Source organism: Salmo salar, chromosome ssa11 (genome assembly GCF_905237065.1).
Source record: "Salmo salar chromosome ssa11, Ssal_v3.1, whole genome shotgun sequence".
Lineage (NCBI taxonomy): Eukaryota > Metazoa > Chordata > Actinopteri > Salmoniformes > Salmonidae > Salmo > Salmo salar.
The window spans coordinates 14,984,106-15,010,263 of NC_059452.1; the positions used below are offsets into that span (position 1 = coordinate 14,984,106).

Sequence of the window (26,158 nt, forward strand, 5' to 3'; positions counted from 1 at the left end):
AAAGCGCTCGAAGTTTAATAAATTATTATTATTATGACTTTGTGACTGTGGAAGCAAGTGACGACCCATCGATTGACGCAGAAATCTTCAATCAGCCGCCCACTAGAAAACATCTGTTATTAAGAACATTTTGAAAAACGTTGCATAAAAATGAAACATTGTTTTATTCTAGTTAAAACAGTTTGTTGTCGTTGTTGCCCTATTTCAATGTCTTCCACAATAGTGCATAAGTAAGTAACGAGAGAGAAAACATCTACAGAGATGGCGTCATTTAAAAAAAAGCTATTGCAAATCAGCTTCATTCAATTAATAATCATATGGTACCCAGAAAGCATTCATTACATTTTTAACGTCCACCATTCAAACCATATGTTGTTCTGTTTCAACATTACAAGTTAAAAACGAATAGAAATTCAAGTTGAATTCCTGAAAATGGCTCTTCATCAAGGCAGCATCTTCGCTGACATCCTCCCTTTTCCCAGGGTGGCGCTGAAACAGATAGCTAATGCAGCCAGTCACACTTCCACGGCTGTGACTTGGGGGATTTTCCTAACTTTTCACATCCTGGAGGTGCCCAGTTCTGTCAGTGAAAGAAACCACAGAAAACATTCTTACACATTAATTCAGTTGAGCTGAACATTATTAAAATGATGTTCTCCAAGGAAACCGCATGGGGGAGCTGCTGCTACACTAGTGATACACAGATCTCAGAATCATGGACAAACTGCTTTAGCAATGAGCATACAAAGCAATGATCATTTTAAGCTGTTTTGTAAAAACCAAAACCAATGAGACAGACACTCCCTATTTTTTCCAAAAGCAGCTAAAACCCACAGGAACAGTTGCTGAGACAAAAGGTCCAAGAATCACGCTGCTGTGTTTTTCCACAAATAACAATAAGATAGTCTATTATTTTACAAACAAAGGGAAAGAAAATAACTCTGGTAAACAAATCTGAAATTGTGCCCACATAGTTTACTGAAAGCATTCAGCATTATAAAAAGATAAAGGAAATGAGAAATGAGAAAAACTACAGCAAGCTCTTAAGCAATTTCTTTTCTAAAATCATTTTCTTTGAGAAAGAACACACAAGTCAGAGATGTTAACACTGAAAACAAAAGCCACAGAACAATACTTTGAAACAAAATGTATTATATCAAACAAGTTAAAGGAGGCTACATGGGGAATGGACATTCTGTGTAGTATTTATCTTACCATGACAGCCATGTCACACATATTGAGCTGGGCCACACCTGGTACCAAACCCTTCTTATGCTTCCCCACCACTGCTGTGATCCGACTCAGTGCATCCTGGTACTCCTTAGTCACAACACTGCAGAGAAACACACAGACGTAAGTAGTTGTGCAAAACACTCACCACACATACAGCACACCAATGGCGTAGTTATACAATTTAACACAGAGAATAGATGTCAGTCACAGCACATAGACAGATGACAGAAGGTCACTGCTCACACAAATGCACATTCGCACACAAACACAGCAGGCCTACAATATAGATCAGTGTAAAACAATCTCTGTATGATTAGTAAAACATTTTTCATAAATCAGTTTCATAAATCTGCAGATTAGTCTTCCATGTGCTGTACAGCCTAAAATGACTATCTAATATGATTGTATGACACCTGCCTGCCTTTAAACAACTGATATAATCCATAGCGAATGTACACTAATGACTGAAACAGTTTAAAGCCGACAAGCTTAACTCATATGAGAGCCTTTTGACAGCATACGCACGCACGTGCACACGCACCCCCCCCCCCACACTTTGAGGAGCCCTCTCAGCAGGATTGGCCATGTTCCCCATCCCCTGTCTCTCAATTATTCTTGTTGGACACGGCGGAGCACCTCTGTGCATTATTATATTCAGTGTGTAAAACGCAGAGGCCCTGAAGTGTTTCAAAGGAACACTGCTCTGTCTGCTCTCAATAGGACCTGTAGGGTTAATGGGCTCTCTGTGTTTGGGGGGAGTGGGCGGTTGGTGGCGCGACACGTGGATAGACAAATATCACCAATGCAATTACACCCATAATACAGTCGCAAGCAGCACCTGTGCCAGCTCCGCCCCCGCCCCTCCCCCGCCCCTCCCCAAAGCCAGCTCTCTGATTGGCCCCTGGGGAGGGTGTGCGTGAGGTGAAGTGTCAATTAGTGTAATAACCCCAGGTCCTGTCCGGCTCACACCGCCTATCCCCTCTACCTCCCCAAACTCCTTCTCCACCTCCCCTCCTCCTTCTCCACCTCCCCTCCATCTCCCCACCTCCACCTCCCCTCAACATCCCAGAGGGCAGTGGGGCTTCTGACACACAATAGCACCTGCTCCCCTATTCCTCAGCCATGTGCTACTCCTATATTCACACCCTCTGCTCTCCCAGCATCACTACTCTACTGCCCCAGTGTTCCCCACCACAACTCATCCTTTAGGTTCTTAACAAGGCCATGGCGGTCTAAACTTACCATCTGCTCTCCGCCTTGGCTTGCTGGTTATTTCTTATGGTTGTGTGGTGACGCAATACTGTGCAATGACCCAGAATCACAACATACCATAGCCTTGATCATATCTTTAATGAGTAAAGGTTTCTATAGAAACAAGTGTTTCATTTCAGATTAAATTTGACTATATATGTATTTGAAATCACAAATTCCGCTTCATGGACCAAAGACAATATCTTGATCAAAATGATGGAGATTTCATTACCATCCTATCTGTTCTCTGCTCTGTATTGATCACTGTGATTCGTTTTCAGATAACTTCTGAAGTTGCTTTATCTCACTAAATATTAGAACCATACATCAGAGCCAGACCAAACACAGTGTGCAACACAGGCGGCTGGTGGCACCTTATTTGGGGAGGAAAGGCTAATAGTAATGGCTGGAACGGAATCATGGAATGGTATCAAACTCATCAAACACATGGTGGTTTCCATGTGTTTGACACCATTCCATTGACTCCATTCCAGCCATTATTATGAGCCGTCCTCCCCTCAGCAGCTTCGTGTGGTGCAGAAAGTGTACACTCAGCCCTTTTTGTGTCAACAGACTGTTCTTTGTCTATGCATTGAGCACCCTAACCCTAAAAATATATAGATAAAAACACATGTATTTCTCTACTCCATCTCCACAAATAAACAAAGAAAACTCCAGTCAGCACAGCCTCATTATCATTACTATAACCCTTAGCCCACTGGTGTTAAAGCAAAAACTGGAATAATAATAACGCTGCATGCAAATGAACTCTTTTGATTTATAATGCATGACACCCAGGGGGAAGGCGGTATTGCTCTGGTGTGTCACCACACTCTGATTAGTGATTCATAACCCCACTGGTAGAGCGAACACACACACACACGCACACACACACGCACGCACGCACACAGCAGCAGGCATCAAGCAGAGGGAATTGAAGAGACAATCAAATACCTTTGCCCTTTCTCCTCCTCCTGTGGAAATTGAGCAAATCGGTGAAGACTATTGATTGGGGGCTGAAGTGCTAGTCGGCAGCAGATGAGGCCAGAGTGTGCAGGGCTGCCTGCTACATTAGCCCGAGGCTGGCTGGGACTTAAGTGCTCAGCACAGGGTGACGAGGGCCCAGGGGAAGTGAGCCGGAGCAGCAGGAGGCAGGGCTAAGTCTCAGTCCCACTGGGACACAGGCAGGGAGAACTGGGCTGTCTTACTATATACACTGGACCCAGTCAGCCACACCTTCCCACTGATCTACAACCACAGGAGGAGTCATCTACCACACCAATAGAAGAGGACCAATAAGAACAATTTCATGTGCTCATGTACAGTCTGAAAACGCTTAACAGTAAATAAATGTTTTGTCTAAATTTCACAGCGGTAGAATGCTGATCTCTGTGTGCTTGTGATTGTCTTGTTATTGTATATCAATGAGATAAAGACAAAATATGATATATCCTAACTCAGATATGAATGGAAAAGCATCTTCTGTATTCCCCTGGATTCCTGCAGCAGGTCTCTGGTGAGTGTGCCATGTATCCTAAGAGGCTGGGACAGTGGAGCGACTGCCCGGGCAACGTGTGTTACTATTGTAGTATCAGCCTGCCACACAACTGAAGGTATGCGTGCAGACAGGCCCTACATCATCTTAAGTGGCTCTTTAGGTGCAGACAGAGATTAATGACGGCCAGCCGGTCCAGCTGGGTGCCCAAGGAGCACATGGCCAGCAGCCTGCCTGACACACAGACAGGAGAGAGGGAAACAGAGAGAGGGAGGAGATGGGAGGGAGGGCAGTGGGGGTGGATGGTGGCTGGGTGTCATTACTGGGGCTGGAGGTATGGGGCTGGAATATTGTGACCTCACGGTCCACCCCAATGACCCCCACCCACTTGGAGAGGGGACACAGGGTCCTCTCTCCAGGTGCCAAATCAGCTCCTCCTCTCCATAAGTCTGGGACACGGCCAAATAAACGCTCCAACGCATTCAACACAACACTGCTATAGATTTTTCTGTTTTTAATTATGCGGATTGAATAGAAGAGAGCAGAGACGAGATGGGCTGATCAAAAACAACATGAATGTTTAATTATTCCATCTCCCTTCAAGTGAGAAAAGGAGTACGGGGAGATTAAGAGAGGAGAGAGTGATAAAGTGAGAGAGGAAGAAAGAGAGAGAGAGAGAGAGACGTATAGAGAGATGGTGAGGGAGGGAGCCAGCCAGAGGGTGTGAAACAGCATGGGGGACAGGAGCTAATCCGACTGAAGAAAACATTAAGGAGAATGAAGACGGATCAGAGAGAAAGCAAGATAATAGGAAATTCTATTCCCTCATCAAATCATTATGGAAACTATATGAATGTATGTCACGCTTTTGTTCATCTCTGAGTGTCTTTGCCAATAAAAAAGTGAAAGAAAAAATGAATAAAAAAAATATATATGTATTTAACATTTATTTAACTAGGAAAGTCAGTTAATAACAAATTCTTATTTGCAATGACGGTCTACCGGGGAACAGTGGGTTAACTGCCTTGTTCAGGGGCAGAATGACAGATTTGTACCTTGTCAGCTCAGGGATTCGATCCAGCAACCTTTCGGTACTGGCCCAATGCTCTAACCGCTAGGCTACCTGCCACCGAATAATGGTTCTTTTGTACAATTAAGGCCATTTTTTGTCCACATTTTTACACCATCACAATTACATTTAATGTATAGAGAAAAATTAAAAGGTATTCTAAATAAAACACCCAACTGTTTTTTACACCACTAACGGGTCATGTTCGAAGGCACACAAAAGTCCATTAAACAGCACTCCCTCTCGATTTATATGAGAACAATTTGTCTTGCAATTTTAACTTCTAGCAGTGGGTCTGAGGCAAGACAGCGAGCTTTAAAGAGCTATTTGCAATCACAAAGAATAGTGTTTAATCAGCCAGTCTGAGGCTGCAAAGATCAATCTTCAGTCATCACTGCGCCTCTTTCCCACAACTGGATCAGTATTGATCCCATAGATTCTGTCCACCAAAGTCCCACAACCCCCTCCTCGTCCTCCTCTGCTCTTGTCTTCTCTTATTTAACCAGAGGCCTGCTGTTTGTTGAGCTGTGTGGAGATTGGCTGACCAACCCCAAGCCCTGTCTATATTTCCCTTGCTTTTCACTTTACGTTCAGTACAATCTAACAGTACACCAAGGAATCTTTGTTTGTTTTAATGAGCACTCACCTGATAGGGTATTTCTCCCCGGGGTCCCGCCCAGGTGGAAGATGAGTGGCTGCATTGTGTGTTCCTGTTGGGTGTGGGTGGTCACGCCTGCCACCTCTTGGCCTGGACAGAAGTTACTGCCCTGTTAGAGTAGACACACATACACACAATTGATCTTTAGCTTCTAACGCCCACTTCACAGAGGACAATGGAGACTGTTGTGGTAACAGATAACCTATTTCAACTGACCCTGAGAAACTGCCCTTGAAAATAAAATTCAATTAAAAAGACTGTCAATGATGTCCACCTACAGACCGACACTCTCACTGCACACCTGAACCTGATGCCGTCTCTCTGTTTGAAGATATGGAGGAATCTGTCCAAGGGAGCGGAGTGTAGATGTGTACAGTACATGGTGTATAGTGTGTGTGACTATATCTGTTTGGTATATAGTATCACGTCTTCCTCACCTCAAACCTGTCAACCTGTTCTCTCTGCCCTGGGGTTACGGTATGCCTGTGGCTGTTACCCATGTGGCTACTCTATCTGCCAGCCAGAATGTGGGACCATGGCCTGTACGATTGTCCCGCCGACCCCCAAAAGTGTGCAGGCTTGCTCCCCTATACTTTCCTCCCCTCCACCCCTCCTCTGGGGTAGCAGCCTGGCTCTGACAGAGGCTGATTGAGTCATAGCCCCCTCCAGACCCCCTGGGGATACCTCTCAGGTGCCCTTGTGAGCAACACGACTAATATTGAGAGATCACTCATCTGTAAGGCACTCTACCTACCCCCCTCTGGGACCACAAGCAGTCACGCTCAAAGGAGCACAGGCACGAGCGCCCACACACATACCTCACCTCAGTACACTGCATAGCCCACTATGATCCAGCCTTGCCCACATAGTGTCCTGAAGCAGTCTCTGTGCTGTGGTCTTTGAAATGTAAAAGAGCCTAAATCCCTCTGGACTGTGAGAAAGCCCATTTATTTGTTATCCAAGAAGAAGACACAGCAGAACTCCATATCTCCCATGGTATTAAGAATATAGCAGATCATAAAGCAATGTTCTTTTCAAGATGGAGTAAAGTAGTCAGCATTATAAGAAGAATCAAGGGACATAACATGGAATGCAAAAGTAGCATTTTGGTTTCATATTTTCCTCAAAGAAAAAGATTATATAAAGAGTCCTATTAAACGTATGCTACCCACCAAAGACAAGGCCGAGCAGATAACGGTCTGTATCTGATGTTCCCATTCCCAACACAATATAATACCTCACACCATTACCACACCATCCAACAAGAGGTTTTGATGAAAACCACTTAACCCTGTGAAATGTCTAATTTTGCACATCACCGAATCTGCTGGATTTCACCAGAAAAATCACAGTAGAGCTCATGGCTATTAAGCCATAATTGAATTTCAAGTTCAGAAAAGACACACCATCCTTGTTTTATTTTAAATTGAACATAAATAGTAAATACACAACATTACTTACAACTGGTAAGAAAATAATAAGCTTGAATGATGGATCAACATTTCAGCACAATATTCAGACCCGTTTAAAACCGCTTGAAAATAAAGGGTGGTTTTTCTGTGTGATGGATGCTCGGGTGAGATGCTCGGAAAAAGGGTCATTGTAAAGCTCTGAATGCCCGCTGCCCATTCTGGTGAAGAACCGACACATTAACTCTCAGAGTCAGCTTTGGAGACCCTGAGCCTCCCCTTCAAACCATCCTTTCCTCGCAGACACACACATTCACAAACACGCGCACGCACACACACCAATCGATAGGCAACACACAGGCAATCAGACGCCATTATTTGTGAAGTTCCACTCCAGTTCACATGAGCTGATAAAGGAGGCTGCTATTGATTCAGCGGCCCTCTAGGAGAGAGCAATTTAAGCAACCGATGGGACATAATACAAACTTGCACGTTTGAAACTGAAGTTTCTGAGGGAGAAGAGCAGGGCACATTTTAAAGGGTGCCGAGAGGAGGAGAGAACACATTCTCACTCCTCAGGGCACAGGAGGGAGGAGTGGGATACTCAGCAGGAGGGGAGAACTCTCCACCAGCGACAGCCAGTGCTGATGAATGATAGTACTTTGGTGAAGTGGGGTGTCCTCATTAATATTCATTAGCCACTGATGTACACAACAGCCACTTGATGAGCTGTTTTCAAGATAACACTGACTACCAAATGTGTGTTTTTGGAGAGCACTGTGGATGGCTGGTTGAGGGTGTGGGGAAGAGAGAGAGAGACAATGAGAGATAAACTACAGTCAGAGAGAGATCGAGAGAGACAATGAGAGATAGACTACAGTCAGAGAGAGAGTGAGAGAGAGACAATGAGAGATAAACTACAGTCAGAGAGAGAGTGAGAGAGAGACAATGAGAGGTAAACTACAGTCAGAGAGAGAGAGAGAGAGAGAGAGAGAGAGAGAGAGAGAGAATGCAAAATATACACTACAGTCACTGAGAGTGACTCACCTGGTTAAACTCCTCCCACGAGTTGCTCCACGTCCAATAGTGGGCCTTGTAAGGCCCAACCCTGACTGCCATCATCTCGTTGCCGCGGTAATAGAAGATGGGCCTGTTGGGTGTGAAATGGGATTGGTGACTGCTGGATTCCTGTGATAAGCAGCAGCCCTCTCTCAGCTCCAAGCCCCCCCCCCGCGCTGCACTGCCTGGCCCTCCGTCGCCTCCCCTCCCAGGCTCGCGCCCCACCACCACGCTGCCATGGCTCATCCCATTATGTGCTTGGTGGAACACCTTATCCACCAGGGTGGTCCCTCTCCCTGGGCCCCAGCCAGCAGCCTCCCTACAGGGGGCACCGCCACCGCCTCTCCTAGCTGCGAGTTCTAACCTGTTGATGAGTGTGTTGTTATGGAGGACAGGGCTGAGGTCCAGTCCATCTATGAGCCTGTCGTCTGGAACGCTGAGGCCAGCCACAGACAGACTGGTGCTGAACAGATCCACCACAGTCCCCAGCTGCTGGCTCACCTGGAGATGGGAGAAAGAGTCCTGGTATTGAACCGTAACACACTGGAATTCAAATCCAGATAGAATCACATTGTCTATGGGTGCCGACATGAAAGTTTAACAGCAATTGTTGTAGGAAGTTAGATAGGGCATCCATAGGCGCCAGAACAATGCACAAACTGATCAATTTAAATACAAATCTTAAAAATGTTGTTCCCAAATTACAACACTTTATTTGCTTTAATCAATGAATATCCTGTCAAAATGCATGAGCGTCTCCTCCGAAGCTGCAGTGAGTGTCCATGTTAGCATCCTGAACAGCACAGCGCGGCAGCCTTGTGAAGCGCCGTGATCAGAGCAGGGCTAGGGAGCAGAGAGAACTTCTCCTTAGAGCACAGTGATTCACACTACTGGGAGGCTGTGATACACCAGCAGCCTGCAGAGACACCAAGGGATCCCTCTCCATGCATGAAACCCAACACGACAGCACAATAGCAAACAGCGTGCACGCGCCCCCTATGAAAGCCCACCATTACAGCGGATGGGGTGGAGGGGGGGGGCGTGAGTCCTGATGATGCAGTTCTCAGTCTCCTCTATAATCTGCGCTCGCAGGTTTATTATAAACCTCACAAACGCCTCTGTAAATTAGGAGAAAAAGGGGAGTGAGGAAAACGAGAGAAGATGAGGCGCGGGCTAGCGCTAGCTGTTTTATCTCCCTTCCCCAGTCCCTGTGAAAAGCTTTATTTTATTTATAAACTTTGAACTATTTTCAGATAAAATGCAATTTTTTCACTGTCATCCTTGATCTTCCATTCCATTCTCTCCTGAGCAGCCCTTTGAGGGAGACGGCACGCTCACAATCAGATAGTGCTATCAGCCCAGAGCAGCTGCGCCGCCATGTGCCTCCATGCTCCTATCAGCTGCCTGCACACACACCACCAAAATGAATTCCTTTTTCTCCCGCAGCCACTGCACTAGCCAGAAAGGGCCCTGCAACACATTCCATTATCTGCACTCTCACGCTTAACACACACACATGGCATAAAACAAGAGAAATCAAAAAGGACAATTAATGAAGTTGACTACCAGGTAGCACAGGTAACCAGTCTCCTCTATAATCTGCGCTCGCTAAATCCTCCACCAAAAAATGCAAACCATTTAAAAAATATCTAAATAGTTGAAAGAGAACATTTCATTATTTCCCATTTATTTCCATTTACACTTTTCTCTCCATTCAGTACATTTCTTTCTGTATTTTCTCTTTTTGCCAGCCTTTTGTCTGTGTGGTTCTAGGTTAAACCTTGGTGGTAGTTATCTGACGTGGCAGACCTGCTATCCCTGTCTAATGCACTCAGGCTCCGTGTCTCCCAGCTGATAAACACAACAAAAAGGATTGTGACGGTGGCAGAAGCAGCAGTGTTTTGGGGAAAAAGCCCCCCCTTTCCCCCTCCATCCCAGCCAGCCTCATCCCACCGCGGCCCCTCAGTCACCGGGGGAATTTGAACCTGTGCCCGGCTCCCGCCGTCAACCTCATCTCTCTCATTCCAGCACATCTCCCAACACGCTCTCTGTCCCTCAATACTAACAACACTTTCATTAGAGCTACAGTTGAAGTCGGAAGTTTACATACACTTAGGTGGGAGTCATTAAAACTCATTTTTCAACCACTCCATAAATTTCTTGTTAACAAACTATAGTTTTAGCAAGTCGGTCATTTTTCCAACAATTGTTTACAGACAGATTATTGCACTTATAATTCACTGTATCACAATTCCAGTGGGTCAGAAGTTTACATACACTAAGTTGACTGTTCCTTTAAACAGCTTGGAAAATTCCAGAAAATGATGTCATGGCTTTAGAAGCTTCTGATAGGCTAATTGACATCATTTGAGTCAATTGGAGGTGTACCTGTGGATGTATTTCAAGGCCTACCTTCAAACTCAGTGCCTCTTGCTTGACATCATGGAAAAATCGAAAGAAATCAGCCAAGATCTCAGAAAAAAAATTTGTAGACCTCCACAAGTCTGGTTCATCATTGGGAGCAATTTCCAAACGCCTGAAGGTACCACGTTCATCTGGACAAACAATAGTACACAAGTATAAACACCTTGGGACCAGGCAGCCATCATACCGCTCAGGAAGGAGACGCGTTCTGTCTCCTAGAGATGAACATACTTTGGTGCGAAAACTGCAAATCAATCCCAGAACAAAAGCAAAGGACCTTGTGAAGATGCTGGAGGAAAAAGGTACAAAAGTATCTATATCCACAGTAAAACAAGCCCTATATTGACATAACCTGAAAGGCCGCTCAGCAAGGAAGAAGCCACTGCTCCAAAACCGCCATAAAAAAGCCAGACTACGGTTTGCAACTGCACATGGGGACAAAGATTGTACGTTTTGGAGAAATGTCCTCTGGTCTGATGAAACAAAAATAGAACTGTTTGGCCATAATGACCATCGTTATGTTTGGAGGAAAAAGGGGGAGGCTTACAAGCCAAAGGACACCATCCCAACCGTGAAGCACGGGGGTGGCAGCATTATGTTGTGGGGGTGCTTTGCTGTAGGAGGGACTGGTGCACTTCACAAAATAGATGGCATCATGAGGATGGAAAATGATGTGGATATAATGAAGCAACATCTCAAGACATCAGTCAGGAAGTTAAAGCTTCGTCACAAATGGGTCTTCCAAATGGACAATGACCCCAAGCATACTTCCAAAGTTGTGGCAAAATGGCTTAAGGATAACAAAGTCAAGGTATTGGAGTGGCCACAAAGCCCTGACCTCAAACCTATAGAAAATATGTTGGCAGAACTGAAAAAGCGTGTGCGAGCAAGGAGGCCTACAAACCTGACTCAGTTACACCAGCTTTGTCAGGAGGAATGGCACCAAAATTCACCCAATTTATTGTGGGAAGCTTGTGGAAGGCTACCTGAAATATTTGACCCAAGTTAAACTATTTAAAGGCAATGCTACCAAATACTAACTGAGTGTATGTAAACTTCTGACCCACTGGTAATGTGATGAAAGAAATAAAAGCTGAAAAAAATCATTCTCTACTATTATTCTGACAATAAAGTGGTGATCCTAACTGACCTAAGACAGAGAATTTTTACCAGGATGAAATGTCAGGAATTGTGAAAAACAGAGTTTAAATGTATTTGGCTAAGGTGTATGTAAACTTCCGACTTCAACTGTATGTGCAGTTCAGTCACGATGGCATGCTAGGTTTACCTACACACTGATTCACTTTAAAAAAAACTTTAATCTATCAAATCACTGTGCAGTAAGACTGTGGCATTCACACAGATTGTAATGGAGTCTTCTTCCTCTGTTGAAGATTCTTGTAATGAGTGTGAGAATGTTAGAAGTAACTTTACCTAGCCTAACCTGAAACTGGACCAACCAAACCTAGCTGTAGTATTTAACCTGAAAGCATGTTTAATCTGAAACGATTTAGAGTAGGCTTTGGTAATGTTTGCTGGCCTCTGTACCAACAATCCTCCTAACAAAAGCGACGTGGCACGTGTGGCTGTTCATTATGTGCAGCATTTATGTTCAGGGCTTATGAAACTTTTCAATGTGCAGATGAACAGAGAGATTTCAGCGCGGCACAAAGCAACAGAGAGGGAAATCATATTTTTGGCCATCCTCCCCAGCAGCAGAGAGATGAAACAAAACCCATACGACAAATCTGTTTTGTCATAGACTCACAGAGGAGCTCGCCCCATGTATTCCTGCCCGATCCACAGACCAAAGCCACAGACGGCTTTCAGCAGGGTTCCCCAACTGGCGGCCCGCGGGCCAAATTTACTATTATTTTTTTAATTTTTTTAAGACTGTAAAAACCCCAACAAATCAGCTCCAAGTGATTTTAATTTTGGAAATCTGTTCCCAAGTATTCCCACGCATAATTGAGAGATGTATGAGATCATATACAAATGTAAGCGAGGTTTGAAATGATTATGTTTTAGTCAAATATTATATCTCTTTGGGCTATTTGCGGTCAATTTGCCGTCTACAAATTATTTGTAATTATGTTCCGGCCCCCTGACCATCCACTGAAGACAAAAACGTCCCGCGGCTGAATCTAGTTGATGATCCCTGTTCTTCAGCATAACAGTGGTGCCTCATTCAGAATACTCCATTCTCAGAAGTGTTTCATCTGCAGTAATTTCTCTAGTTAACCCACCAGCAGGTGCTACAGACAAACGTATACACAGAGGTTTAGTTGTTATGGCACTGCACCAGCACACCAAAGACCCTGCATACAAACCCTCCCTACCTCCCTGGCACTGCCGTCTTTTCCAGAAGCAACCCTGTAGAACACTGCACCGGGTGCACCCTTCCCTCTCTTCTCCTAACCACCCCTTTACTTCTCTTTTTTCCTGTCCTTTATCCTGTGCGCCTGGCATATTCAGATACAGAAGTCCTCATTACAGCTCAATCCAACCTCAGCAAACAGACAAACAGATTAGCCGCTTAACACGCTCCCAATCCCCCTCTCCCTCGCCACTCTGCAGCGCTATCAGGCCACAGCACACCCCTCAGATATGAGCCGGGGGCAGGGCTTACTTCAGCCTACAGACTGCTTCCTCCGCTCGCTCCTCCAAAAATCCCTCTGCGCCACAGCCCCGTGTCACAGCTGCCCCTAATACAATTAAAAGTCATTTGCAAAACGCACAGGCTTAGCGGATCAGGGGGAAAGTCCTCCTCACAGGCTCACAGAGGAGGAAGACAGGAAAGGGGGGGGTTATGAAGATGAACCTTGCCACCTCAAAAAGTATTTGAAAAAAGTCCACACTTGCGCGCGCGCACACACCCACCCACCCACCCACCCACACAAACCAAAAAACGGTGTGTTTGCTTTTGCAATGCCAGCACCTGAAGAGAGTTGAGTTGTGACGATGTTGAGGACATTGATACACAATCGAAACAAAGAACTACAATGATATGAGGGAGACGATTACTGAAATGACTAATTGTAATTACTTTCTAATGTGGTACCTGCTTGAAAACCTGCTTACAGACAGATAGCACTACAGTCACTCACAGCTGTGTGTAAATACCAGGAGATGTTCCCCAACTCCAGACAAGTAGAACACCAAGAACATATCTAGAACACCTGGAACCTGGAGATCTTCCGGACAGGTAGAACAGAGAGAAAGAGAGAGTTCTCACCGTGCCTTGCTGGGATGTGTCCAGGCCACCAGGGGACGGCAGGTCCCCTCACGCCCCCCCTCAAACGTAGTTTCTTTCCCACAGAGAAACGGACCGTCACTGCCACCTCAGGGGACAGAAACATCACTCACACTCTAAGCACCATGATAAAGAGATTACTAAAACAACTTACTTTATACACAACTGAAAGGAGCCCCAAACAAAGAAAATACCCACACATACTACTCATAGAGATAGAGTACATTACTCACATCTATCGATACAGGCATGTGTACAAGAACTGTAAGAAAACAGCATGGAATTGCATTTGTTGGTATCAGGGGATGAGTTGAGAGACTAAATCATGGCGTGCAGCTCTTACTTTGCTTGGGGCCGGACATCACTGCGGCCCCGTTGTCTGAGGTGAAGAACACAAAGGTGTCCTTTTCGATGCCCAGAGCACGCAGCCAGACCAGGATCTGTCCAACACCGTAGTCCAGCTCCATAACTGCATCACCGGACTGTACCTGCAGTACACACACAAGCCATTCAAACAACAGTATCTCAGGAACTTCAAATGCCCAACCCCAACTCACCATAGAGACAGACAGGTCTGTGTAGGCACTAGGGCTAGGCAAAGCCATCAACCAAGTTGCAATATCGTAGAAAACATGGAGGTAAATTAGGTATTTACTATCAAACATTTGGTATTTAGCAACAAGAGTTTACACCCAAAAAACATGGACTAAAAGCCTGTTGGAAAAAATAGAAAAGTATTCCATCTCAGTGTGAGCCACCTATCCCAGGCACCTGGCTAACACTTTTCATCTCTGATCCATTTCTCTGTCAACAAAAACTCATTTGGCATTCTGAAGAAATGCCTGCTTAGTGAGGCCTGAGTGTTCACTGAGACTGAGAGGAATACTAAGTGACCTGAGCCCAGATGAGCAACACATCCCTTTACCCTCACCACAACCACAGAGGGGCAAAAGGGTGTGAAAAATCTACATTTAATTGACAAATATCCTCAGAGCAAGAAACTGTTTTTTTCTTCTCTTCATTTTTACAATATTTTTCTCATTTTCCATTTTTAATCTTCATGTTGATACCGTGATTCTTTTTCCAAGTGGCATCTAATTCTGCTCACGTTTCCAGGTGTGAGATGGGCAATAGATCACCTAGTAGAATACGCAGTGGCTCATGCTAATGACTTTCCCCACGCTGTAACACTGCTGCAGGCACAGCTCATCCACTTCACACATTCACAAAGCCCCTAAATCAATGGCCTAAGACCCAGAGATCTAAGCAGAGCTTTAAAACAACAAGCCAGTTTGGTAAACATTGTACAAAAACAGAAATACTGTACCGGGGTAGAAAATCATCAAGAGATATGTACTAATTAGGTCCTATAATAGCCAGATCAACAAAGCCAACAATGATACAGGTTAATAACCAAGAGTGTGTCCAAACCCTCTGTTCTGGAAGAAACGCTCCGTGCTTTGTCAGCAACACATCACATGTCTCTGTGTAAGACTTTGCAGTGTCCGTTTCTATATATGACATTATTATTGACATTTTATGATTGTAGCTTCAAGTGTTGTGATCCTACCGCCCCCTCTGGCTCTTCCCCAGGAACCGTTTTGAAGCGTGCGTAGCGTCTGCTGCCCGGTAGAGAAGAAATGGCCACTGGGCCATGTTTTGGTGAAATATGAAGTCAAGTGTTGTGTTGTGGACACCCTCATATAGGGAGTGCTCATAATCTCAGTTTGTTACCTATATAAAACACACCAGTCCACAGAAGCAATCAATCATTCAGATTCCAAACTCTCCACCATGGCCAAGACCAAAGAGCTCTCCAAGGATGTCAGGGACAAGATTGTAGACCTACACAAGGCTGGAATGGGCTACAAGACCATCGCTAAGCAGCTTGGTGAGAAGGTGACAACAGTTGGTGCTATTATTCGCAAATGGAAGAAACACAAAAGAACTGTCAATCTTCCTCGGCCTGGGGCTCCATGCAAGATCTCACCTCGTGGAGTTGCAATAATCATGAGAACAGTGAGGAATCCGCCCAGGATCTTGTCAATGATCTCAAAGCAGCTGGGACCATAGTCACCAAGAAAACAATCGGTAACACACTACGCCGTGAAGGACTGAAATCCTGCAGCGCCAGCAAGGTCCCCCTGCTCAAGAAAGCACATATACATGCCCGTCTGAAGTTTGCCAATGAACATCTGAATGATTCAGAGGACAACTGGGTGAAAGTGTTGTGGTCAGATGAGACCAAATTGAACTCTTTGGCATCAACTCAACTCGCCGTGTTTGGAGGAGGAGGAATACTGCCTATGACCCCAAGAACACCATCCCCACCGTCAAACATGGAGGTGGAAACATTATGCTTTGGGGGTGTTTTTCTGCTAAGGGGACAGGACAACTTCACCACATCAAAGGGACGATGGACGGGGCCATGTACCGTCAAATCTTGGGTGAGAACCTCCTTCCCTCAGCCAGGGCATTGAAAATGGGTCGTGGATCGGTATTCCACCATGACAATGACCCAAAACACACGGCCAAGGCAACAAAGGAGTGGCTCAAGAAGAAGCACATTAAGGTCCTGGAGTGGCCTAGCCAGTCTCCAGACCTTAATCCCATATAAAATCTGTGGAGGGAGCTGAAGGTTCAAGTTGCCAAACGTCAGCCTCGAAACCTTAATGACTTGGAGAAGATCTGCAAAGAGGAGTGGGACAAAATCCCTCCTGAGATGTGTGCAAACCTGGTGGCCAGCTACAAGAAACGTCTGACCTCTGTGAATGCCAACAAGAGTTTTGCCACCAAGTACTAAGTCATGTTTTGCAGAGGGGTCAAATACTTATTTCCCTCATTAAAATGCAAATCGATTCATAACATTTTTGACATGTGTTCTTCTGGATTTTCTTTGTTGTTATTCTGTCTCTCACTGTTCAAATAAACCTACCATTAAAATTATAGACTGATAATTTCTTTGTCAGTGGGCAAACGTACAAAATCAGCAGGGGATCAAATACTTTTTTCCCTCACTTTAATACACATGATTTCCAGTGTTCTATTTGGGACACTCATTTGTGTATGGGTTGATGGTAACTAGACTTGATACTGTACATTATGGATTGTTCTCATATCTGTTGATCAGTGGCGGATTTAGGTATATGCAACATGGGCAGCCGCCCAGGGCGGCATCCTGCACAGGGCGGCATCCTGCACAGGGCGGCCATACAATTTTTTGTGGAATGGTGACATTTGCGCGATCAGTTTTCTATCGCTCATTTGCACGTCACGTCAGTGATATCATGTCACCGTGTGGGACTGTAGGTCAACTCACCTTGTCAGAGAGGGCGCCCTGATTCTAGTTTGTGAGCTAAGCAGGCTACTGCCTGGGAAGGTCTCCCACTCAGAAGTACGAGATGGGAAGGGGGCGGGGGTAGGTTGACCTCAGGTCTCCCCACTGGAAGCCCGAGGTAGGGAGGGTGGGGGAATCTATCAAATAGTGCACATCTAACGTTGTACAGTACTAATTAGTAAAATCAGTCACACCAAAAAATGCTACCAAATAAACCACAATTCATTCATAATACTGTGAATATATAGTTTCACAGACATGTTGTTGCATTTTTTTTCTGGTTTGTGTGAAATCGTTAAGAATAATATAAAACCAGTCTGCACACCACCAAGGTGAATTGGTTTAGTCTTGACTCTTGGTTGACAGTGTTGGGGGGATGGGTAATGTATTGACGCTCGAGTGCCAAAACAACACAAGATTGTTTCTCTTTGTCTTTGTTACTTATTTTTGATATTTATGAGTCTTATTTATATTTTTATAGTTTTAAATCTTATGATTATTTATTTGTGTTGTTCCAAATGTCTGAATAAAAATGACAGTTAGTGCAGAATGGTGTTTGTTTTTGGGTGATTGATAGTGATTGACGCTAGACTGGAGGTACAAAGACCGAGGACATTGATTGTTATTATCTTCTGTGACAGTGTGCGATTCTGTAGCAGTTGATTTGTGACATCCTACCTGCCTCTCAGCAGGTGTTTACAGAACATTGGTGCTGTGAGATTAGAATATAAAGGCCTGCTTAGAGAAGGCCAGTTAGACACTTTCTCTGCTTTTGTGCTGTAGGTGTCTCCCTGTTGTAACTTGTAATTAAACTGGATTGGTTTTGACTGACTTCATCAATGACTGCTCTCCCTTTTGTTCACCTGGAAATTCCTATTACAAGAAGTATTTGTAAGGAAGAACTGGGATGGACGTCTGCCACTCAATCACTTACCTCCAAGTAGATCTCCAATTTTCTTATCGATCCCAAACTCCTCATAGTATCTGGAAAACAAACGTAGTTCATTAGTTTCCATGTCATCTACATAAGTACAATAGTTATTAGTTATCAATAGGACTCATACACAACACTCACACCGTGGCTATTTAATAAACAATTTGTTTTATTCCAAAAACCCAGCAGCAGACTTTGAAAAGCCCGTCCTCCCAGGCTGTGATTAGAGGGGAGTTTAGAGAAGCAGATTTGAGAAGTCTCTGAAGAGCAGGGGAACTGTTATGAAATAGTACTGAAGCGTGGAACGGTAGACGCAGCAGCGCCCACCGTCTCTCTCATGCTCGGGCTGTTCCAGGTGTCCTCACTCACCGCCAACGCAACCTGCCGTCTCCTGGGTGCGTGTGTGTGCGTCTGTCCAGGCTCAGGTACGCTATGCTGATTAAACCCACGGCTAAGCGCAAAAAGCGCCCGCCTGCTAGCGCCAATGACCCTGAATACACATATGGCTGTTTTGGGGAAAACAAATGGGCGGAAAATGGAATACACAAGCGCAGCTGGTACAGAGAAGAGGAGTAAAGAAATTATCCTCATTCAGAGGAGCAACCAGCCGAGCCAAACACTGAAAGAGTCCGGGAGAGAAGATTTTTATGTTTTCTGTTCTGTGTGAGTGAGGGAACGAGCGTGGGCGTGTGTGCGGGTTGTGTGTGTGTATACCTTCCCACCATCTGAGAGTTGTTGTAGACCGGGACATTAGGCCTGTCGCTGCTGTTGTAGGGACCGAAGTGGCAGTTTGGAGCACCAAACCATTCATCAAAACCATGCTCCAGAGGTAGGTGATGAGCTCTGTGACCAAGATGCCTTAGGCCAGGAAAAATGATGGGGGAAGGGGAAACACAAAATTAGAATTGTCACTATTGTTACCACTTCAAATGAGATCAAAATGAATGGTGCCCACCACTTGCCGATGATCTTGTTGACATAACCCTTCTTCTTCAGTACCTGTGGTAATAGAATTTTGTCCTTTGAGATCCCTCCTACTATCTCCTGGGGTGTGTAGGCTGCAAAGGTCAGGGGTTACATTCATTTGTGGGGCAAAGCAGCAAGGAAAATATAACTCAAAAGAGAGACAGAGTGAGAGTTCACCATTCCTGGCATAGGCATTGGTGGTATAGAATCCATTTCTAACTGGTAATCGTCCTGTCAGAAGTGAAGCTCTGGCTAAGGAGTAATAGGATAAGAGACATCAACATCATGTTTTGATAAACTATTTCAATGATCAGCTGAATGCGTAGTTAATGTGGGAGAGGCTGCATGTGATTTTACATAAAGTTCCACAGTATATAACTAGTCAGATCCGGGTTAAGCGAGCATTTTGTCAAGAAGCAGTGCGGCTTGGCCTTCGCCTCTCCCGAGTCCATACGGGAGTTGCAGCGATGGGACAAGACTGTAACTACCAATTGGATATCACAAAATCATGGCAAAAAAAGGGGTAAAAAATGAATAAATAATCATAATAATAAAGAAATTTTAAAAAACAAGAAAAAAAGACTAATAAAAAAGTGTGTGCAAAGCTGTCATCAAGGCAAATGGTGGCTATTTTGAAGAATCAAAAATCTCAGATTTTGATTTGTTTAATACTTTTTTGGTTACTACATGATTCCATACGTGTTATTTCATAGTTTTAATGTCTTCACTATTATTCTACAATGTAGAAAATTGTAAAAATTAAGAAAAACCCTTGAATGAGTAGGTGTGTCCAAACTTTTGACTGGTACTGTATGTATGAACCGAGTTGAGCTTTGCATTTGGGTTTTGCGTCAGGCTATATTTTCAAATACAAATATATATATGGGAGCTCACCCTGGATATTGTGATTAAGCCACGTACCATTTCAGTATATGATTACATTTCTAATTAACATTCAGTGGCTGAATCCTCTAATACCCTCTCCGTCGCATTAATACAAATAGCCAGGTATGATGCACTTGGCTTCCTTCAGGCACACATCACACACACACACATATGAGATAAGCAATTGATTAGGTCTTATTTGCTTAAATATTAATTAGAAAAAAAGAAAAGGGTTGATCTATTTTGCATAACACGTTCATTCAAATTCCCAAATTAGGTATCATTAGCATATTTCAATAGTGTATTATCCCTATTAGCATAATGAGTCTTCTCCCCTCTATCACCCAGACACACACAGCTTAGGCTTCTGATGTATGCGTCACATTGTTTCAAAAGGCTTTTGAAGGATTCCTGGCTGCATCTACCACCAACCTCTCACCCAAATCCCACTTAATCACAGTGACGTTATCATCACTGTAACTATTCCTCTCCAATGACAATATTGAATTACTATTGAATTGTCATCATTGATTGTCGCACCGACAGTCAGGTTCTTATGCATGTGGTGCCAATTCCGGATATGAATCCAGACTATGAATTCCTTCTGTCTTTTTAATCAGTGTAATATGTTTTCATATCTATGAATTCAAAAGGACTGGGACTTTAATCAAATATGACATGTATGGAGCTGACACTGACATGGAGAGCAGAGGGGGTTAGCTGTGTAGAAGTTGGGGAACAGCATCCCCTGGGCAGCCATGGAGTCAAGGTTTGGGGTCTCCTTAGAGACCCATCTAAACATTAGAGGAACAAGCTGTCAAATGCCAGTGGATCATGATGCTATGATAAGCAGACTTTACCATCACAAAGAGTTGCAGAGAAATGGTTGCCATTTCCTGACAGAGACCAAATACCAAGCACATGTTGGCATGCTGTGTAGTATTGTATGTCAATATGTGTCAAGTATACGTGGCATATAATCAGAGTGGACACAGCCTTTCCATTTGAGTAATCATGCCACAGGTTTTAGAAATACATTCAAAAAAAGTCTCATGCCACAAAAGTAAGACTCCCCAAACTAAACGTACATCAACATCTTACGTCATCCATAATAATGATGACAATGCTCGGAGTCGACTTGTTTGAAGGATTATCTGCCCCAAAAACCACATATTAAACTACAAAACAATATCAAAGTTTGAATTAGACAGACATCCATTGCAGTGATCACATGATAACACATTCAGGAAGCACATGACGATTTTTCATTGCTTTCATGAGCGTTTTTAGCGCAACACTTGCGCATATTCAAATAGTGAAGCTGACTTTACTGCCCGATGTAGTCACGCTTGAAAACACATTTTTGTATTGATTAAAATATTTATAATAACTCCCGTTATTTTACATAAACAGTTACACAAAATTAAAGTTAAGTTATCTTACAAGTCTTTATCTATCACAGTCACGTGATACGTCTTGGCAGGCACAGTGTACATAATTCCAAGATGGCGGTCTGTATTGCTGTCATCGCTAAAGAGGTAAAATGAAACAAGAACGCTATTTACATCGACATTTGAATTTCGTTTTTGTATTGACTAGCCTCTAAGGGGATACATCGTCAGTTGTACAACTGAATGCATTCAACTGAAATGTGTCTTCCGCATTTAACCCAACCCCTCTACGAAACTGAGTGTTGACTGTGATGCTATAAGGCTAGGTAGTAGTTAGCCAACTGGGCTAACTAGATACATTGAGTATGGTTTATCGTAGAGTTCATTTGAGAGATAAGCATGGAATAATAACGCATTAAGTCACACTTCAGGTGAAAGGTCCGGACGTAGCTAGCTATTCTTATTCAATTAATGTGCAGATAGCTAGCAAATCACTGCTGTTCTTCAATCTTGGTCCAAACCAAAGAAGGTTGAGGCTTTTTTCCTAGCCAAACACACCTAATTTGTTAACTAGGTCATCATTAAGCCCTCAGGTGTATTAGTATTGGGCTGGAACAAAAGGCTTGCGCACTCTCAACCAGTGGTCCAGCACCATAGACATTCTATCTGCAAGTATTTGGCCTGTTTATATACATTATTTTGTGATGAATTTAGGCTTTATTATTAAAGGTTGCAGTAATTAATTTCCTATTCTGTTAGAATTATCCTCTGTACATCCGAAGTGTACCCGTACAGAATGAACTGAAGTTTCACTACACGGTGCATACCTCTCTGGATGTGGTGGAAGAGAAGATTTCAGCAGTCGGCAAAGCTATGGCAGACCAGAGAGAGCTTTACCTTGGGCTACTGTACCCAACTGAGGACTACAAAGTGTATCCTTATATGATAAAAATTGTATATTACACTCCTGTCTGCATGTTTTTTCTCCTATAAAATTGAAAATATTATCCTTTACCGACATACCAGATATGGCTATGTGACAAACTCCAAGGTGAAGTTTGTCATTGTTGTGGACTCGTCAAACACATCTCTGCGGGACAATGAGATTAGAAGTGTAAGTCAACTCCTGAATCTGTATGGTTCTCTTAATGGCTTTCAGGGGATCTGATTGCTTCAGTTTATGGTCATGTTGATGAAACTACTTGACACATTCTTTCCTTCAGATGTTCAGAAAGCTACACAACTCATTTACTGATGTGATGTGCAACCCATTCTACAATCCTGGAGACACCATTCAGTCCAAGTAAGTTATCCCTACCACAGTGATAATTATGCAATGGTGTATCTATCAAAATTGCTGTTGTCTGATTTACACCTATTTTCCTCCAGGGCCTTTGACAGCATGGTGTCTGCAATGATGGTGCAAGCTAGCTGATATTATCCTCCTGAACATCTGTACATAATTTCTTGAAACCCTTTGCGTGTTGCCTCATAATAAACTATGTCCATCAGAACCTCATTTACACCATTTCAAAGAAGCACTATCAAGTGTAATTCATTTATTCATTCATTTCTAAAGCAAAGATGTTTGACATTATATACAGTGATAAACATTGAGCGATTGAGTTATGTACTTGAAGCAAACTGCCAATTGCATGTCATTATAGTTAAAAGAAATACAAAAGAAAGCCAATCACAATGCAAATTTTATCATTTCTTTTTTAGAACAACTATACTTACAAGCTCGATAGCCACACCAACAAAATGAGTGATCTGATCAAAACATCCTTAAAACAAAGTATGACATGGCAAATGGCTGTGCAGTCAAACAGTCCTTGGGGTAAATTGCACAGTAAAACTGTGCTCAACTAAAATAAAACACCATAGGCACAATCTTTCACAGTAATAAGCAGCAAACCAAGGCTGGCCTCTTCCATTTCCCCTACAGTAAGAGGATAAAATGGCCATTGACTTGTTAGGATTAAGTTGCAAAAACTTTTTATGGAGGCTGTTAACAGATGCCATATGAATCAATTCAATGAGGTTGAAATCTGTGCTTGTCTCAATTTCTGCCCATTAACATGCATGGAAAATAATTTGCAAATGAGTAGAGACGAGCAAGTCACGATATCCTGAAATTCACATCCCATGTTTATTAAACAATCACTTGAATACAGACGTGATTCAGTAGTGTTGCTGCGGGTGCATGTGTCCAGTGTGCCCTGGCCTCGAGTGGTCAGTGGGTGGGGTTATGAGGAGAAGGCATGGGTGCCGTTTAGGGCCCTGCTCACGATGCTCAGGGACCCCCCAGTGTCTCTTCCCAGCTGGGGGCCCGTATGGGTGTGGCGAGACTGACCTGGCGGGGCCAGTGTTGTATCGGAACCTGCCTTGTTGATACCCATTGTATCTGGGTGGGTGGAAACCTCGTCCCCTGGATCGAGCACCTCTGTGAATCCCCCTGTCTGTGGTGCTGATTCCTGGCATGTTGGTCCTTTTTGGCAATACCTGCAATGCAAAGGCCACAGAAACAACCTAAAAGACCTGGAATCATTTACAATTCACAGGAAAACTTTATTCAGCTCAATTTATTCATAAATGTGCAACTTCATCAAATCAAGTGTGTTTTGAGTTTAGAATTCAAGTAATCCCTTCCTACTAACCTTTATGACACGGTCTCTGAATACTGTCTCATCCAGGCTCATGGCAGTCTGCACAGAGTCCCTGTCATGGAACTCAATATATGCAAAACTGGGAGAAAGAAAGTTGTCAATTTATACACAATAACATACTCAAATTGTAATCAGAACATACAAAATCTCCAAGAAACAAATAAAATGGTGGATAAACTATTTGTAATTGGACTTTGCATTGAAACTGATGTCCCACGTGATGGGATGGATAGTTAAACTCACCCCTTGGGATGGCCAGAGAATTTGTCACAAAGGATGGTTACTCTGTTGACAGGACCACAGCCATTGAAATGGATCTCCAACTCATCTGCAGTGGCACCATACTCCACCTGTTCATTTCCATAAAATATCATGAGTCTATGCATGAGGACCCTCAGTTACTTTGTGGATATCATATCAAATATGAATTGTGTATAACTTGACATGAATGCTAAAGGTAAATGTAGACATTAATTAAAAAAGTAAACCTTACATTCCCCACATAGACAGATCTGTTGTCAGCATCTATCCTTTCCTCATGGGTCATTGTATAGAACATACCTGCTATTTTGAACACAAGAGAACACTGGAGCACATTTCACACGACGGAAATCGAAAGTCAGCAACACAAAGCAACTAATTACAACACCTTGAGGAACTGTAGACTAGTTAGATATATTTATCAAGAGGTGTTTGCAAGAAGACACTAGAGAGAGAGCCCCATTCCATCAGAGGAAGGGATAACCTGAAATAGAGGATGCCGGGCCTTGGGCAATGAGGATACCCTTCTGGAACGCTGCGGCTCACTGCTCATCTCATTGGGAAATGATGTGAGCCACACCGTGGCAGGCCAGCCCAGCAGATGGGCTCAGGTGTGGGCCAGCTGGCTAGGCTGAACAGGAGCTCACCTGCCTGGATCTGGCTTTCTGTTGCCTCATACTGCACTGCTCTCAGCCTCTCCTCCTCCATCTCTTGCACCCGTGCCTTGATGGCTTCAAGTTCCTATATGGAAAGGGAAATGCCAAAACATCTGAAACATGCAGTGTCATAACGACTATGCAGTATGAGACACTTAAAAAAAAAAACTTTCAGACAACATGAAAACATGTCTGAAACGCATGAGATGAGCAAGTGCCTTGAGGTTTCGGGTTCTAATGTGGCAGCGGGCCCACATATGCCTAGCATCTCAGTGGCCTATATGAACAGCTGTCTTAAATAGTTGTTTGAGGATGCAATTATATTGTTGTTCAGAACCACACGCTGCTGCCACATTACCCAGTGGATGGATATATAGTGGCAAGATAATGCAGTTTAAAACATACAAAACTGTCATATCAATCAGGTAACATAGGTGGGACATTGCATATGTGCTGCAATAATAATACAATAGGCTACCTGGAATATCCCTAAACCCTACATTATGTAGCCTACAATCATTTGCGCATTCAAGAAAAAAAAAACAGTAGGCTAGCCTGCAAATTGTATCACGCAAGGCCGAATACAATTGTCTTATGTTTCCTTACATACCGGGTCCTCCATGTAATGATCTCCCGCGAGCTCGCCTTCTATGTACATATCTTGCCTTTGCTCCGCCATATTCAGTGGTCAACAGCAGACACCAAACCCATGCCCGCGGACCCCACTTTAATGCCCGCGACGTCGCTCTCTTGTAACCAGTCCAGTGTAGGAGACTCCAATGCAATCGATGGTGTCTTTAATCACTAATCCGATTTTGATAAGGCCGATAAATGTAGCCTAAATACAGAAGGTTGTTTGGATTAAATAAAAATATCTTCCCGCGGACGGAATCTACCCACGCCTTGTCAATACTGGTTGCTTACCTGTCTGTCCAATATGACGAGGGGGAATGTCAATTAATTGTCACCTGTCTGTGCATCACATGTTTGTGGGCTCGCCCAATCAGTTGTTGAATGGGCATTTTATAAAAAATAAAAATGAATCTATAAAGTATAATTTTATTTTCAAAAATGCCACCATGTAATTATCGTGTGGTTTCAATGCGAACTGCTATTGATTATAATGTCAGGATAAGGTGACTTGTCCAAATGCTGCCCGTACCTCATGCTGGAACACGCTGTGAATAATCCCCCTCTATGGGCTATGT

The 26,158-nt window shown here is 43.7% G+C and overlaps 2 protein-coding genes and 1 pseudogene across 4 annotated transcripts; 1 reads left to right on the forward strand and 2 right to left on the reverse strand.

The window, feature by feature from the left end:
• Positions 1–140: 140 nt before the first annotated feature.
• On the reverse strand, positions 141–18,929 carry LOC106562064 (N-acetylgalactosamine-6-sulfatase-like; annotated as a pseudogene).
• A 2,368-nt stretch (positions 18,930–21,297) lies between these two features.
• On the forward strand, positions 21,298–22,883 carry LOC106562066 (trafficking protein particle complex subunit 2-like protein). Its single transcript, XM_014126616.2, has 5 exons — positions 21,298–21,511; positions 22,124–22,296; positions 22,391–22,478; positions 22,588–22,667; positions 22,754–22,883. Exons 1-5 carry the CDS (start codon positions 21,479–21,481, stop codon positions 22,797–22,799), a joined length of 420 nt encoding a protein of 139 aa, XP_013982091.1. The 5' UTR covers positions 21,298–21,478; the 3' UTR covers positions 22,800–22,883.
• Positions 22,884–22,903: 20 nt separating this feature from the next.
• On the reverse strand, positions 22,904–25,948 carry LOC106562065 (embryonic polyadenylate-binding protein 2-B). 3 transcript variants are annotated; one of them, XM_014126614.1, is made up of 7 exons: positions 25,875–25,948; positions 25,561–25,788; positions 24,942–25,035; positions 24,527–24,597; positions 24,277–24,383; positions 24,025–24,112; positions 22,904–23,869 (listed from the first exon to the last, which is right to left on the reverse strand). In XM_014126614.1, exons 2-7 carry the CDS (start codon positions 25,627–25,629, stop codon positions 23,549–23,551), a joined length of 750 nt encoding a protein of 249 aa, XP_013982089.1. In that variant the 5' UTR covers positions 25,630–25,788; positions 25,875–25,948; the 3' UTR covers positions 22,904–23,548. The 3 variants fall into 3 exon arrangements, with proteins under 3 accessions (XP_013982089.1, XP_013982090.1, XP_013982088.1); XM_014126615.2 differs by having other exon boundaries at positions 24,527–24,594; positions 25,561–25,880; XM_014126613.2 differs by having other exon boundaries at positions 25,561–25,880.
• Between the last annotated feature and the right edge of the window lie 210 nt (positions 25,949–26,158).

Bases quoted from the DNA above. Each gene is read 5' to 3' on its own strand.
- LOC106562066 (XM_014126616.2), top strand. From the start codon at position 21,479: ATGGCGGTCTGTATTGCTGTCATCGCTAAAGAG. The intron at 21,512-22,123 runs GTAAAATGAAAC...CTATTCTGTTAG, and splicing joins TTGCTGTCATCGCTAAAGAG to AATTATCCTCTGTACATCCG. The intron at 22,668-22,753 runs GTAAGTTATCCC...ATTTTCCTCCAG, and splicing joins GGAGACACCATTCAGTCCAA to GGCCTTTGACAGCATGGTGT.
- LOC106562065 (XM_014126614.1), bottom strand. From the start codon at position 25,629: ATGGCGGAGCAAAGGCAAGATATGTACATAGAAGGCGAGCTCGCGGGA. The intron at 25,036-25,560 runs GTATGTAAGGAA...CTTTCCATATAG, and splicing joins ATCATTACATGGAGGACCCG to GAACTTGAAGCCATCAAGGC. The intron at 24,113-24,276 runs GTGAGTTTAACT...TCTTTCTCCCAG, and splicing joins TTCTCTGGCCATCCCAAGGG to TTTTGCATATATTGAGTTCC.